The 13254-nt window shown below is 43.5% G+C and overlaps 1 protein-coding gene across 27 annotated transcripts in view; it reads left to right on the top strand.

The window, feature by feature from the left end:
• Window positions 1-13254, top strand: part of tcf7l2 (transcription factor 7 like 2) — an 88132-nt gene that overhangs the window by 31463 nt on the left and 43415 nt on the right. For 17 of the 27 annotated variants that reach the window (XM_020046626.2, XM_010866719.4, XM_010866727.4 and 14 more), the window contains exon 5: window positions 5807-5866. The exons of the other annotated variants lie outside the window; for them this stretch is intronic. In XM_020046626.2, the coding sequence (XP_019902185.1) occupies window positions 5807-5866 (60 nt within the window). The remainder of the gene's footprint in view (window positions 1-5806; window positions 5867-13254) is intronic. 27 annotated transcript variants of the gene reach the window in all.

Below are 13254 nucleotides of genomic sequence, written 5' to 3'. Positions count from 1 at the left end.
CTGGTACATTATCTTAAGACCTTCAACATTATACAGGATATTTTTTGCGTTTTTAAAAGTATATCTTTCGGGCTGCTTTTGGTCTGTTAATGTTTTTTTTTTTTAAGGATTTTATCTAAAACAATGTGTCTGTATCCTTCTATAACATAGCCTTGTTATGCATTCTCAAACTTGTCCTCTAAGCCCACCAACAGAAGCAGCTACTCATCGTACTCTTAGAGCGGGGTTTTGCATATATCAAGCATTTCTGGGGGATTGTGTCGATCTTAGTGATTGCGTAATGCCAGCGGAAAGAAAAAGCTCACTCTGGAAGAGAAAGGGATAAGCTGGCAGCTGTAGTGAAGTTGCCAAAGTGGCAGGTGGCCACTGCTCTTTGGACGGCCACATCGCTTCCGCTGCATTGTGTGTGACGACACGAGGCCCCGCCCAGCTCAGCCCAATGCTTGAATCTGGAGGGGGATGATAAGATCAACATAATGGGAAACCTGTGGAGATGACCGGGAATCCCGAGGGCAGGAATTTTTAGTCTGTTGACTCTATGGCCACAGCGTGGGCAGAGTTATGGCCACACGGTTAACTAGCCCGCAGTGTTCCCTCCAAGGGGCATGACTGGCTGATTCCCCTGGCTGGCAGTGACACTATAGGACCGTGGAAAGTGAGGAGTCCTGTTAGTCTGATAGTCATGTCAGTGTTTCAAAAGCTAGTTTCTGTTACACTGTTCTGTTTCGCCATGTTGGTTCAGTGCCAAAGGTCAGTGTGAACGTTGTGTATAATGAGGAAGATCAGTCAAGTGTCTGTCATGAAGGTTAAATGTGTTTTCTGAGGGGATTTGGAAGTTGGTTTCTACCTAGGCTACGTGCAGTAGTATTGAACATGCAGTACACTGGTTTGGGAATTGCCAGGGACCTCAGGATTTACCTCAGGATACTTTGTTTTGGAAAAGTGCTCAAACAACATCGTCCCTGTATTTCAAGAGTATATAAAGGACAGACGATAAAGCAAAAGGCCAGAGTGTAGGCACAGGGAACCCTCACAAAAAGAATTGCACTGTTGTCAAGACGATACGATACAATACTTGACAAGTAATAGCAGATATATAACAGCTAACCCCCGCCCTCTAACATTAACATGCTTAGTTGAGGGCCAACTGAAGATTCATTGTCCATACAGTATAAGTCCCTGATTAGTTTTGAGTTTGCCACATACCTGACCCAGTGTTGACCCACTGAGCTAATAGCATCTACATTCAGCTGTGGAGGTTTACACTACTAAGACTTAAACATGAAATGGCGTAAAAGCATTGTCTCCACGTGAGTCACTGTTGGTATGTGAAAAGCAAAGCCAGTTTTTGTGAGCCGCAATAAAAATACAATCATAAATGGGTCCCAGTTCAACACTAAGAAAAAGTTGGCACGCCAGACTTCTTGGTCTTTTGCCCATTTTTGCTGCTTAAAATAACATGTTTATTTGAAACAGAAACCCTGTCAGAAGTTCTGCTTAAGACAAAGAGATGGCGATGACAGTGCTCCAACGAACGGCAGCAACCAAACTCAGTAGGACAGGCCCTCGTTATCCTCAGAGCGATGTCGCTGTTATTTTTATACGGTGAAGTCCAGGAGGCCATACTTGCCGGGTATTTTAAGAGACACATCTCTGAAATCATTAAGCTGGTAGGAGGCAGTAAAGATGCAGGTAAATACTTCAGTTTTTATTTCTCCGTGAGTCATGTGGCTGTAAATACCTCTCGCCTCACGTCTTCCATTGCTTCTCAGTACCGAGGGCTGTAGAGGGATTTCATACGATGACGTCCAACTCGTTGATTGTTCAAATGCCTCACGCTCAGAATGCCCTGGCGGTGGCGCTGCACCCGCACACGCTTCCTGTTAGCGTATGTGGTCAAAATGAATGTAAGCGGAAGCTGCTGGTATTGTCTTTGCTCAGCCTGCCTCCTGCTCTTCTCTTTGTTTTCGCTTTGACGTTTGAATCACACCAGTGTTAACGACATATAGACAGACAGATCCATTTTGGTGACTCGGGTTAGAGGAAACATCCTGGGCCTTCATGGCTTGTTGTGCCCGCAACCTCGTAAAGAGTCATTTATTTTCTCTTTCAAATGCGTAGAACACCTGGGCGCCTTGACCTCTTCAGATGGGAATGCGTCATCGACACGGCGGCGATAATAGCCAGCCAATAAATTATAAGAGAGTCTTCTGAGGTTCAAGTGACCCTTCAACAACCTCAAAAAGACTCAGCAAGAGAGACAGCAAAGATGTAAGTAAGACAAAAAAGGAAGAGACACGGACATATTTATGCTAAATAGAGCAAAAGACTGAAGGACACAGAGACAAGAGATGGATGAAGACAGACGGGCTGACACACACACAATCAAACAGGCAATGCGTTGGATCGGCCCGTTTCTGAGATAGAAGTGGGCGGATGTCTTGAGGGTTAGCCGTGAAGAGAAAAAGAGGAAGTGACCTCACTGGGACTCGCCGTTCCGGGGGCGCAGGGCGTGCCCCTGTCTGCCATGCCCACAAAGGGGGGGCGCGCTAGGGTCTTTGAAGTGTCTGACCGCCTCACGGGGTAGCCTCCAAACTGCTGCCGCTGAACTTTTACACCATTGGCTGAAAGTTATTATTTATTTATTTCTATTGATGTGGATTCTTCATTTTTTATTTTTTTTTCAGAAAGAAACCCAGCGAGAGACATTGTTGTCTCGTGCCTCACACAGTCTGCAGTTAGAGGGAATCTTTTAGAAAATAGCCTTCAGTTTGTAGTCAGACTGTTCAGGCTAAGCTTGTACACACACACATACACACAGTAAATCATCAAAACTCAATGAGTTGTTGTCTTTAAAAAACGGAAAGGGATATTTCTTTCATGACTTATTGTTGTACCACTCAGGCCTACACTGGCTGATGGATTGGGCCATTTTTCTAGTAACTTAGAGGTGATGGAAATGGGATTTCTTTTTAGCCTATCTGTGACAGGTTCATGAATTGTTACGGATCTGTTTTGTGTGTGTGTTTGTGTATATGTGTGTCTCCCAGCACAGCTGCCAACTGCTGCTATCCAAGCAGTCATCAAGCTCTGGCCCGGTAGCATAACGTGGTGTTGTTCTGCTCCTGACATTTATGAGAGAAGTCCTTTACATTTCTAGTTTGTATAAAGGCAAGGGAATGCAAGGAATGTGACATCACTAGTTGTTTGCTTAAAATATGGAGTCATCTTCTAAATCAAGTCATCTGCAAATGATAGACCCAGTGATGAATAGCCTACATCTTGCAACCATTTTGGAGTCACTATTGTGGTGCAAGTTTTTTTAACGTTGTGTCTTAAATTGACATGCTGGGAACCAGGGAAGGAATACACATGTTTGAAAGCACACGCACCGTCACACAAACACACACACACACACACACACACACACACAGAGCAACCACACCCCACCACACAAGACCTTTCCTCAGAGTCTTGTTCAGGCCGGACAATGTCCCCATTGTTTTCTGGGCTTCCACTGGCAGCAGGGGATGGCTGGAGTGTTAACCCTTTCCCACCCGGGTTCCAGTGCAGTGCATGCCCCGGGTGTGTGACTCTCAGGGGCGGTGAAGCGTACAGCGTGAGGGAGCCGGAGTGAGACTGAGGTATAGTGTCCTGTTGTGCGCCTGCCGTTCTAAGTGGACGATAATTAGCACAGAGGAAGTGGTGGAATCTGACCATTACGTCCGTGTTTGACAAGACCTCCCACCTGAGGCTTTCTAACCAATGAACGTTCGGCATTCACATTTCTGTGTCTCTATAGAAAATGCACCGGAACAAGAGCCACCGAAAGGAGTCTGGGGTTGGCTTGGAATGAAGTCCCCGTCCCTCCATTTTTGAAATAGAATAGATTTGTTCAGGAAATGCCCACCATGACTTCTCAGTCCCCTACTGGGGGTGAGCGGCTTGGCTGGCCCTCCCGAGAAAGGGTGTAGCCAGTGGTCTCTTGTCCACCCGGTGTCCACCTTTGTGGGGAGTTAAATGAAGACAAGTGTCCCCCGTCTGAATGGTGCCGCACCTGGGCTGTACAGACAATACCTGTGGGGGTTAGAAGCCTGGGGAGGGAGCCTGGCCTCCTCCACTGTTAATAAACGCCCCTGTGGTTACACACCGGAGCACACTGCCCTCACCTCTCTCTCCCACTCTCTCTGGCTGATTCTCTCACACCCACTCCCTCTGTCTCCGTCTCCCTCTCTGTCTTTTTAGTCTGTCTGTCTCTGTTGCTCTACCACACTTATGTCTGGCCCAAGTCGGCGGTGGATGATGATCCCAGGTCAGTTTAATGCGGTCCGTCGACGAGGCGATGGCGCCCTGGACCAGAGCCGCCTGGTGTTCTGCTGTTGCCAGGGGAGACATGGCCTCACCCTCAGACGGGGGGCTCTGTGCCACATCTGGGCGCCTGACGAGGCTGTCTCAAAGCAGAGCGTTTACAGTCCCGCTGACCTCACAACCAGCGTGGGGGGGCCAAATGTGTGACCATCCCAGATGAGACGTGTGTCATGGGAACAGAGACGACTGGGGCGTGCGGACTGTCACTGAAACCCAATTTAGACCAAGTCATTGTTCCTCTACAACACAGTCCTGTTTACAGACACCCTATTGACCGACAGTGGCTGCTGGAAAGACAATGGAATTTATTGGAATTATTAGGAGGAAAACCAACCACATTCTGACCCGCAGTGGTGGAGAGACTGTGTTATGGTGTTTGGACCTTTTTTGCCGGGCAGAGGACCACAATGGGGCTGGCAAATTTTTCCATTAGTTGTCATGTGATTCCATGTAGAAATGTGAATGACGACTTTCATACACAGAAAATTGTTTGGGGGGGTGGGGGGGGGGGGTCATGGACCTCTCTACCTCTGGGTGGTTTTAGACATTATGTAACCTCTGTGAACTTAGGCCACTCTGGGTAATGTTTGACGGAGGTGCAGATGTAGAACGTGTGTGCAGGCAGCCACAACGATAACAGAGCTAGGCCTGTCCAGAGGAATCCGGCTCCCACGGGGTTAAGCACACCAAAATACGAGTCGTTGACCTTTTGATCAAAGTAACATGTTCAGGACTTCATATAGAGAACCGATTCGCCATAACTTACCTAGTTGTTTCAGTAGGGTGTTGTGTGTGTGTGTGTGTGTGTGTCTGAATGACTGTGCACAATGTGATTAGTGTGCACGTTCTTTTGTTGTAAACTGATACGTGAACTCTTATCTTCTTCCCTGTTTCTCTTCCTTTTTCCTCTTTTCTTCTCCCTCTTTCTTTCCATGCCCTTCATATCCTGATTGTAGAGTTTTGTAAAACTTGATTAGGCTGTTAGCTTGCTACACCTCCCCATGTCACCCCAGCCTCCTTACGAGCCACAGAAGACATTGTCTTTGAACCAGCAGCGAGAACAGCGAAGCAACTCCAGTGTTAACATCTAGCTAGACAATATAACAGCCAAGTAACTCATCATCAACATCTAGTCAGACAGTAGCCATGTAGCCAACCCAGAGCCATCCCATGTTCTCATATTCTCTGTGAAATGTGTGTGTATATGGATAGACAGCTAAGGCACCCTGGAGTAAGCTGAAGCATAGAAAAGAAAGGAAATGGAAGGTTAAATAAATGAATAGCCAAGCTAGTGAAAAAGTGGGTGCATTAGGCGTATTTCTTCTGAGAACACATTGCTTTGTATTCATGTCCCTGGTAGGCTAGGATGATGTGTGTGTGTGCGTGGTGTGAGCTGATATCCTTGTGTGACTCGGGAACGTCCATCTTTGCCTTTCAGGGGCCCTTCTGCTTGGAATTCCCCGGACAGTCAGATCTGAGCCTTCACCAATTTCAGTTGGTGAGATCTTTGAATTCCAAGTATCTTGTTAGCTGGTTGATGATGCCAAAATAACAACTGACAAATTATAATGATGATTTAAGAGAAAATAAAAAGTAACATTAACAACAGTAATAATCTTAATGATAACCTAATCATGCTATATTTTTGTGTCTTGCTGTTGATTGGTTGCTGCTGCTGCTGCTTGTGATGTGTTGTTGCCTTGCTTTGCTCCTCTAAAATGGCGGCCGGTGCAGATATTTGGGGGGATTTTTGACATAGACCTACTGACCTTTTAACCATGGTGCTCAACACCACATGTGTTTTGATGTCTTGTGCAACACGCATTACATTCTTCTGTGAGGAGGTTAATTTCCTGAGATGATTTTGAAAGCCCTGTGTTTTGTAAGTCATTGGCTTGTAACTGACTCTATGACTCTAGCAGCGCGACACAAGGAGTCGCCTGCCCCTGTGTTCTGTCTCTACCGGTGTAGCTCACATTAGATGGTTTAGATTGTTGACTCTCAAGGTAGCGATACACTTTCTGTCCTTATGGTACTGTACAGTGCCAAAGTGTCTATTGATTTAAGTATCTGCTGTTTGAACATGCTATACAAAAATGCTTTCAGGTCCATAAAGGTTTTCTGTCAGACAGTATGGCATTTATTGATCAGGATTTATCTCCATCACTTCTGAGGTTCTTGGTAAATCTTTGTCACATTATGGCATGTCAATCGTTTTCCAGGCTTCTGCCGAAAGACTGTATTCTGTAATTGTGTTGGTGTTTGAATTACCATCCGGGAGAGAGAATCTCTTTCTGTTCTCTTTTCATCTACTTCTCTTAGCAGCTGTCTTCAAGAGGATTCTCTAGTCTATATTATCGGCATCTGTGGTTGAATGCGGGCCTGCACAAAGTTGTGTGTGTATGTGTGTGTAGTCTAAGAGGGGTTTAATACTACAATATATTTCCCAAAATGTATCGAAGAAAACTCAAGCCGATAGATTATTCTGTGTAATAAAGTGAGTGGTTCCAACCCTGAATGCTGATTTGTGTAAAGCTGTTGTATATCAGTGATTGTAAACCAGATGGTTTGAATCATGAATGCTGATTGGCTGATAGTAGGCAATAAGGCATGAGGGTTGTGGTATATGGCCAGTATGTCACGGCTAAGACCTGTTCTTAAGCACAACGCATCACAGTGCCAGGATACAGTGCTTAGGTGTGGTATATTGGCTATATATTACAATCCCCCGAGATTACATTTTGTTCTCACAACCCTGTTGCCAACACAATTAGAGCAGTAAAAAATGATGTTGTGTCATACCCATGGTATACGGTTTCATATACCATGGTTATCAGCAAATCAGCATTCAGGATTCCAACCACCCCAGTTTATAAGAGGCAATATATGACGGGAATGGGATCACACAAGTTTTTACTGTTCTAATTGTGTCACTAACTGGTATATGGTTAGTATTACACAGTTAAGAGTTGTATCAAGGGACTCAGCAGCTAAGGACTGTTCTTGCTTAAGAACAGCCCTTAGCTGTTGTTTATTGGCCAAATGCCTCACAGCGTTCATTATGGTTTAAATGTAGGAGAGATTAATAGGAAGTAGCCTACTGTTATCCCGATTTGTTTAGCTAATCGTAGCAAAATATACTTTATATACCTCATATGTGAAAGGAAGCTGGACACTAAGGGCATGGTCAAGTTGCTGCGCGTGCGTTCACATTTTTTCAAGCCCCCCCTCTATCTTGGCCAATCTGTCGGTACATGCCAATGTGAATTAAAGCGCTATATGAATGACAGTGTACAATATGGCACCCTTGTCGCTCGTTTACTCAGTCTCCAAAGGCTTCGAGTGACTGTGTGTTGAGGGTGAGAGACTCACGCTCCAGAATTTCCTGAATGGTTCTGTGGTAAGAAGGTGCCAAGAGCCACCCAAGGACCAAGAATTGTCAAGTCGCATAGGTTTCTGTCTTGTTTTACATTTTTCTGTTGCTACCCAGTGTGTCAGTCAACTGTAGTGCCCTCCTTCACGAGCCAAACAGCCAGGGTTTGAATGGATGAAGACATAATGGCTAGCCTTGGTCTAGAGAGCTGCCTGCTTCTAGTCCAGTAGGCACTGGGCTAGATTAAAGCTCACGGTTGTGTGATTAGCCTGACTAACGGAGTGAGAGGCTCGCCGTGGGTTTGTCATTCAGGAGCCATGAAAAAAAAAAGGGTCTCATTTGTATAGACCCTCATACTATTGAGTTGTCTGCTGATCAATTGCTTGTTGATTTTCCACACACCACTGGGATCACGTCGGTAATAAAAACATGACACTTTATATATGTCACGTATAAATATGGTTCACAAGTTGAGAAAAATGTTTCTCTTTCCCTGTCCCTCCTCTTTATCCTTCTAGTCCTCCCTCCCTCCTGTAAAGAAAAGTGTCTGCCAGAACTTGTTTGCCTAGGTAGGGCAGGATCTCTGTTGGGTGTGTCTATGTCTGTGTTTCTGTGTGAGTGCGTCTTAAATATGTGTTTGTCTGCACAAGTGCGTCTGCATATTTTTTCGGTATCTGTGTCTCTCTGTCTAAGGTCTACGTGCCCAATCCAATTTTAGTTTGTGTGCTACATAAGCAGTCTTAGTCACATCAAGTAAGGTTGTCAAGCACAGTTGCACATGACTTCACAGACACCACGCCGTGCGACTGCAGGTGTGTGTGTGTGTGTGTGTTTGTGTGTTCGTGTGTTTGTGTGTGTTTGAGCACAAAAGAAAAGTATAGTTGATGGCACTGATCTTGAGAGAGTGTATAGACCGATGACGGCACTGATCTTGTTTATTTTATAAGGTTTTCTTGCTAAAGGCAAAGCACGTATTTGGAAATTATCTCTTCTTATTATTGCTATTATTTGTTATAAGAATACTCTGCCCCCTGCAGGAACAAAACTGTAAAAGCTACGAAGTACAAAACTACTTCAAAACTACTTTTGACATTACAATCGTATTTGAATACATTTCAAGGCATTTTTAAACATGACTAAAAGCTCAGTGGGCTTGAAGGGGAAATATCTGGATCAATTATTTCTCTTGTACCATTAAAGTGTAACATTGTTTTTATGTTATTTGTCAATTTCTATAATAATAACAGTTTACATTTTGCTTCAGCTCCATAGACTTCCAAGGCAACATTTGGATTTACTCCTCTTGATCTCTTTAAGCAACTACTTACTTCAGTGTTGACATGTGCAGAGTCACTCAACTTACATGGCTTTCACAGTTGTTTTTCAACCATGTCTGCTACGTATACTATAGGGCTCAGAGAAAACCTGATCCTTTCCATTGTTGAAGTCTGTTTAAATGCAGACTTCAACAATTTAAACTGAAACTTGCAAAGCTTTTTTCGTGAAAAACATTCTGAGAAGTAATTACAGATGACTATTGATTATTCGAAACCCACTCTAGCCAGCTGTACCATCGCACTCTACCTGCAAATCACCCCTTAACGGGTCACCATCACTAACCCATAAATCACTGTAGTGTACAAGCACACAAGTACATTTCTCATATTTGTCACAGTTAAGAACCTTCAAATAATTGATATTAAAATCCCAACCCTTTTCCTTCACCCTTTATTTCCTTAGGGTTTTGTGTCCGGGGCGCCCCGCCCAAGTCCCACACCTGATTCCGTGGCTGGGCTCTGAGTGATAGAAAAGGGAGTGTGTACAGTATTAGCACTTGGAGGCCGTTTCACAGGGAAACTTGTTTTGACAGAACTCCAGGTGTCTCATTGTTGGAACTGCTATGGTTCAACAGATTTACCAATTAGTATTGGGCTAAGGGTATGGTTGGGCGGGAAGGGGGAACAGAGGCAGAGTGAAGGGTTGCTATGAAAGAATGGAAATGGGGCTGTGGGGTGGGATGTTCTGGGCTGGTTTTTCTGAAGGCTCTTGTGGCTAGAGAGAGAGGGACGCTGGGTAAGTTGATATGTGACCTTCTTTTTCCAGTAGAGGAATGGAATGACTGGTTTCAGCTGAGTGATGGGGGGGGGGGGGTGGATGAGAGGAGCAGGAAAACATTACAGTGAGTTAACATGAAGATTCAGGCTCTAACTTTACAGGAGTTGAATAGTCCAGACCTGATGCCAACATCAAAGAACCATGTTCATTTCTTCTATTTCCTTGTTTATCATTCGGTTATTGCAAATGGTGTTACTACAAACTTGATACAATAGAATGTTACATCATTGCCAGTGGGCATCAGTATTGACTCAGGAGTTCAAATCTACATAATAATGATTATTAGAATACTAAAAAGCCAATATCCGATGAATCTTTTTTTTTTATTGATACTGAATGAACAATCAGTTGTTTTATTGTAATTTCTTAATATATTACATCAATAAAATAGGTATCTTTATAGTTGCCTCATTAATAACTAGATGCATTATCCAGTTTAATAACCAGAGAGCCTCATACTGGGACGGAAACAATTGTACTGCCACCAGCCTCAACATTTGTTAGACAGAATCTGCTATGTAACCAGGCAAGCAACATTGTCAGTGAGTTTATAGCCTACATTTTCTACTTCATTTGGTCAAAGAGCAGTGCGCACGTGCGCCTTGCAGCGCAGCAAGTTTTTCGTTGTTATTGTGAATCAAAAAAAATATTTACATATTATGTTAATGTTATTTTAATTAAATTGTTCTCACAACTATTAATGGAGTCTAAAGAGTGTCTTAATCTTTGGAGTTCAGACTTGAATCATAACATGGAGCGCTGCCCCAGCACCGCAATCATCCCAGCTGGCACGGCATGAATGGCTGCTTCAATAAATGAACTGCTACAGTACAGAGCTTGCTTGTTAGCTAGTTAGTATCCTGCACCTAAAAAAAGTCGCACTATTTCGCTATCACATCTCTCGTTACTACGACTATGTTGTAGCAGACAGCCACTCAGATAACATATTGACGTACTTTCCAGAATGGGTAACAACTCTACACGGTACTTCGTTAATGTTGTCTATAAATACACATTGTATCCGTCTATCAGTTTGCACTGAAGTGTATCAGACATTCGCAGTATCCACCCAACCTAAACTAGCATTCCGATTATTTTGTTGCAACGGCTTTTCTTGCTCCGTTCATCTGAAAGAGTCGGCTGGTTTGGCTCCTGAACGGCTCTTTGCTTAAGAAATAACCCCAAAACAATGAAAAAACTGCAAATCCCCAATGTAAAGGCAAAAGAATTGGCTATAATTGTTTTAGAGCCTCGGCTGAACGTTCAAATAGGTCATGTCTTCTTTGTCTTTAGTAGATTGCCATCTGTTTTTACTGACGTTACACCACTAGAAAAATGCACACGGAACACAGTTGCGCTCTCCCCAATATTTATAGTTTGCAGTGCAGATATGTATATATACAGTCTTTTGTTAATACGTTTTCACCTTGTATGCAAATAATCTTTGTTTGAGCAATACATTTAGAAAATAATTAGGAGCCAAATGAACGCCTCCTTTCTAAGTCAAGGATCCATCACTACCCCAAACCACAACGGACTAGCTAATACTACTCCAGACTCGTTCGGTGAGGTAAGAGTAGGAGATAAGTCGTGTTATTGTTTAAATTCAGTATTCCAAATGTCAGATGCAGGATTCTACGGGGTGCCCCTTTAAGTTACGGCCTGTATCCCAATAGCTAGTTCGGCTAGCCACCCAACATGTAAGATCAACCATGTGTTGCTAGCTATTTCTAATGTGATGATTAATTATTTTCTTAAAGCTACGTTTCATATTAACTGGCTTGCAACAACAGCATTCTCGGCGGTCACAACTTGTAGTCCTTTTCACGCAGCTCTACGTTCTGCTTGAAGAGGTGGTTACGGACTCATGCGCAGTTTCATATTATAATTTTAACACTAGAGGACGTTTTTCTCACCTAAAAATATAACCGCTATAATCAGCGTTTATTACACAGATAACCGATTGTTTTCAAATATTGTAATCGGCCTAGATTAATCATCCCGGTCGATCAATTGGCGAACTCTAGTTTCAGCACATCCTTTTGCCAAACTAATGATTTGTTTTTGTTGAAATCCTTCCATCCTATCCTAATGTTTTCAGTTTCTCACTAGGCTGAATTGTGTTGGATTACAGTGTTATTACTTCCTGAAATTCTTTATTTTTCCTTTAGACATGCCTTCCCCTTTTCCAGGAAGTTTTGACTTGAACTTTTGGAGAATAGGGTGAACTGATTTAGAGAGTATCCCTTGGGTTGCCTGTAGAATTTGGAGCAGGGTTTGGCCGAGCACAGCATGTGTTATGACTCGTGTTATTGCTCTACCAGTGCATACTTGGTCAAAAGGTTGAAGGACAAATTAAAAAAAAACGAGGATCCCTTTAGATAAATTAATTCTCATTAATTATTATTTATCGCTAAAAGATGTCTGTAGGGAAAGGTCAAATAGCAGTAAATGGAACCAATGCAGGCCGCGCAAACAAAATGAGACTCCAAATGCCCATCGCTCTGGCCTACTCCAGAGTCTGCTGTCTTTTTGATTCACATTCAGACCCTCTGCTGGCTCTTGCTTGCTAATCCACTGTTTGGCCCGGGACAGCGCCCCTTGTGTTGGAGCACCCATTCCCGTCCCGCTTCATTGCCTGACTGCAGTTGCCCGACTTTGGTGGCTAGAAAGGGGATTTTTGACAGGGACAGGTAGGGTGGAGCTCTACAGAGAGGTGATGAACCCCACATCCCAAAGAAACAATTTATTGCTACGGTTGAATGCACTGTTGCAGTCAAATGTGTGTGTGTGCGTGTGTGTGTTGGCTGGTGGAATGCTGACTGTTTCCAGGGAGCACTTAAGCTGCCCTGAATTTGGTTTAGTTTCCCTGCTGGTACGGCGAGAGAACAGGTTGGGGGATTAGTTGAGAACACTAGGTATCTCATTTCTGAATAGTTTTGCATTGTCCTCCTCTTTTCCTCAAACCCCTTTATATTGTTTTCACGTGTCAGCTCAGCCTGAGCGAGACTAACCTTCAATTTATTTTATTTTGTTCTTCTCAGCAGTTTCAGTGAAGACATTGCTGAACTTTCATTTGTTTGGCTGTGTTTTTGATGTTTGCTTCCACAGTCAGGTGTAGGCAATGATGCCTGAATGTTGGGCTTTTTTCCTCTCCTGAATCCCCCCAAAAATAAAAAATAAAAGGAATGACATTTGACGTGAGACAATTTTTCCTCCAAGTCACTTTCACTATTAGGTGATTTTTCAATAGTTGTGGAAATGTGTGACCCCGGCTGGTGTTTTAATGCTCTTGGAAAACTCCCCTACAGGTCTGTGCGTGCTTCTTACCTCTTCAGATCTCCAAGAACCACCTATGATTGAAATAGCTGATTAATATACTATTTAAATCAATAAGA

Source organism: Esox lucius, chromosome 5, assembly GCF_011004845.1.
Source record: "Esox lucius isolate fEsoLuc1 chromosome 5, fEsoLuc1.pri, whole genome shotgun sequence".
Classification (NCBI taxonomy): Eukaryota; Metazoa; Chordata; class Actinopteri; order Esociformes; family Esocidae; genus Esox; species Esox lucius.
This window is presented reverse-complemented; position numbering and strand designations above follow the sequence as displayed.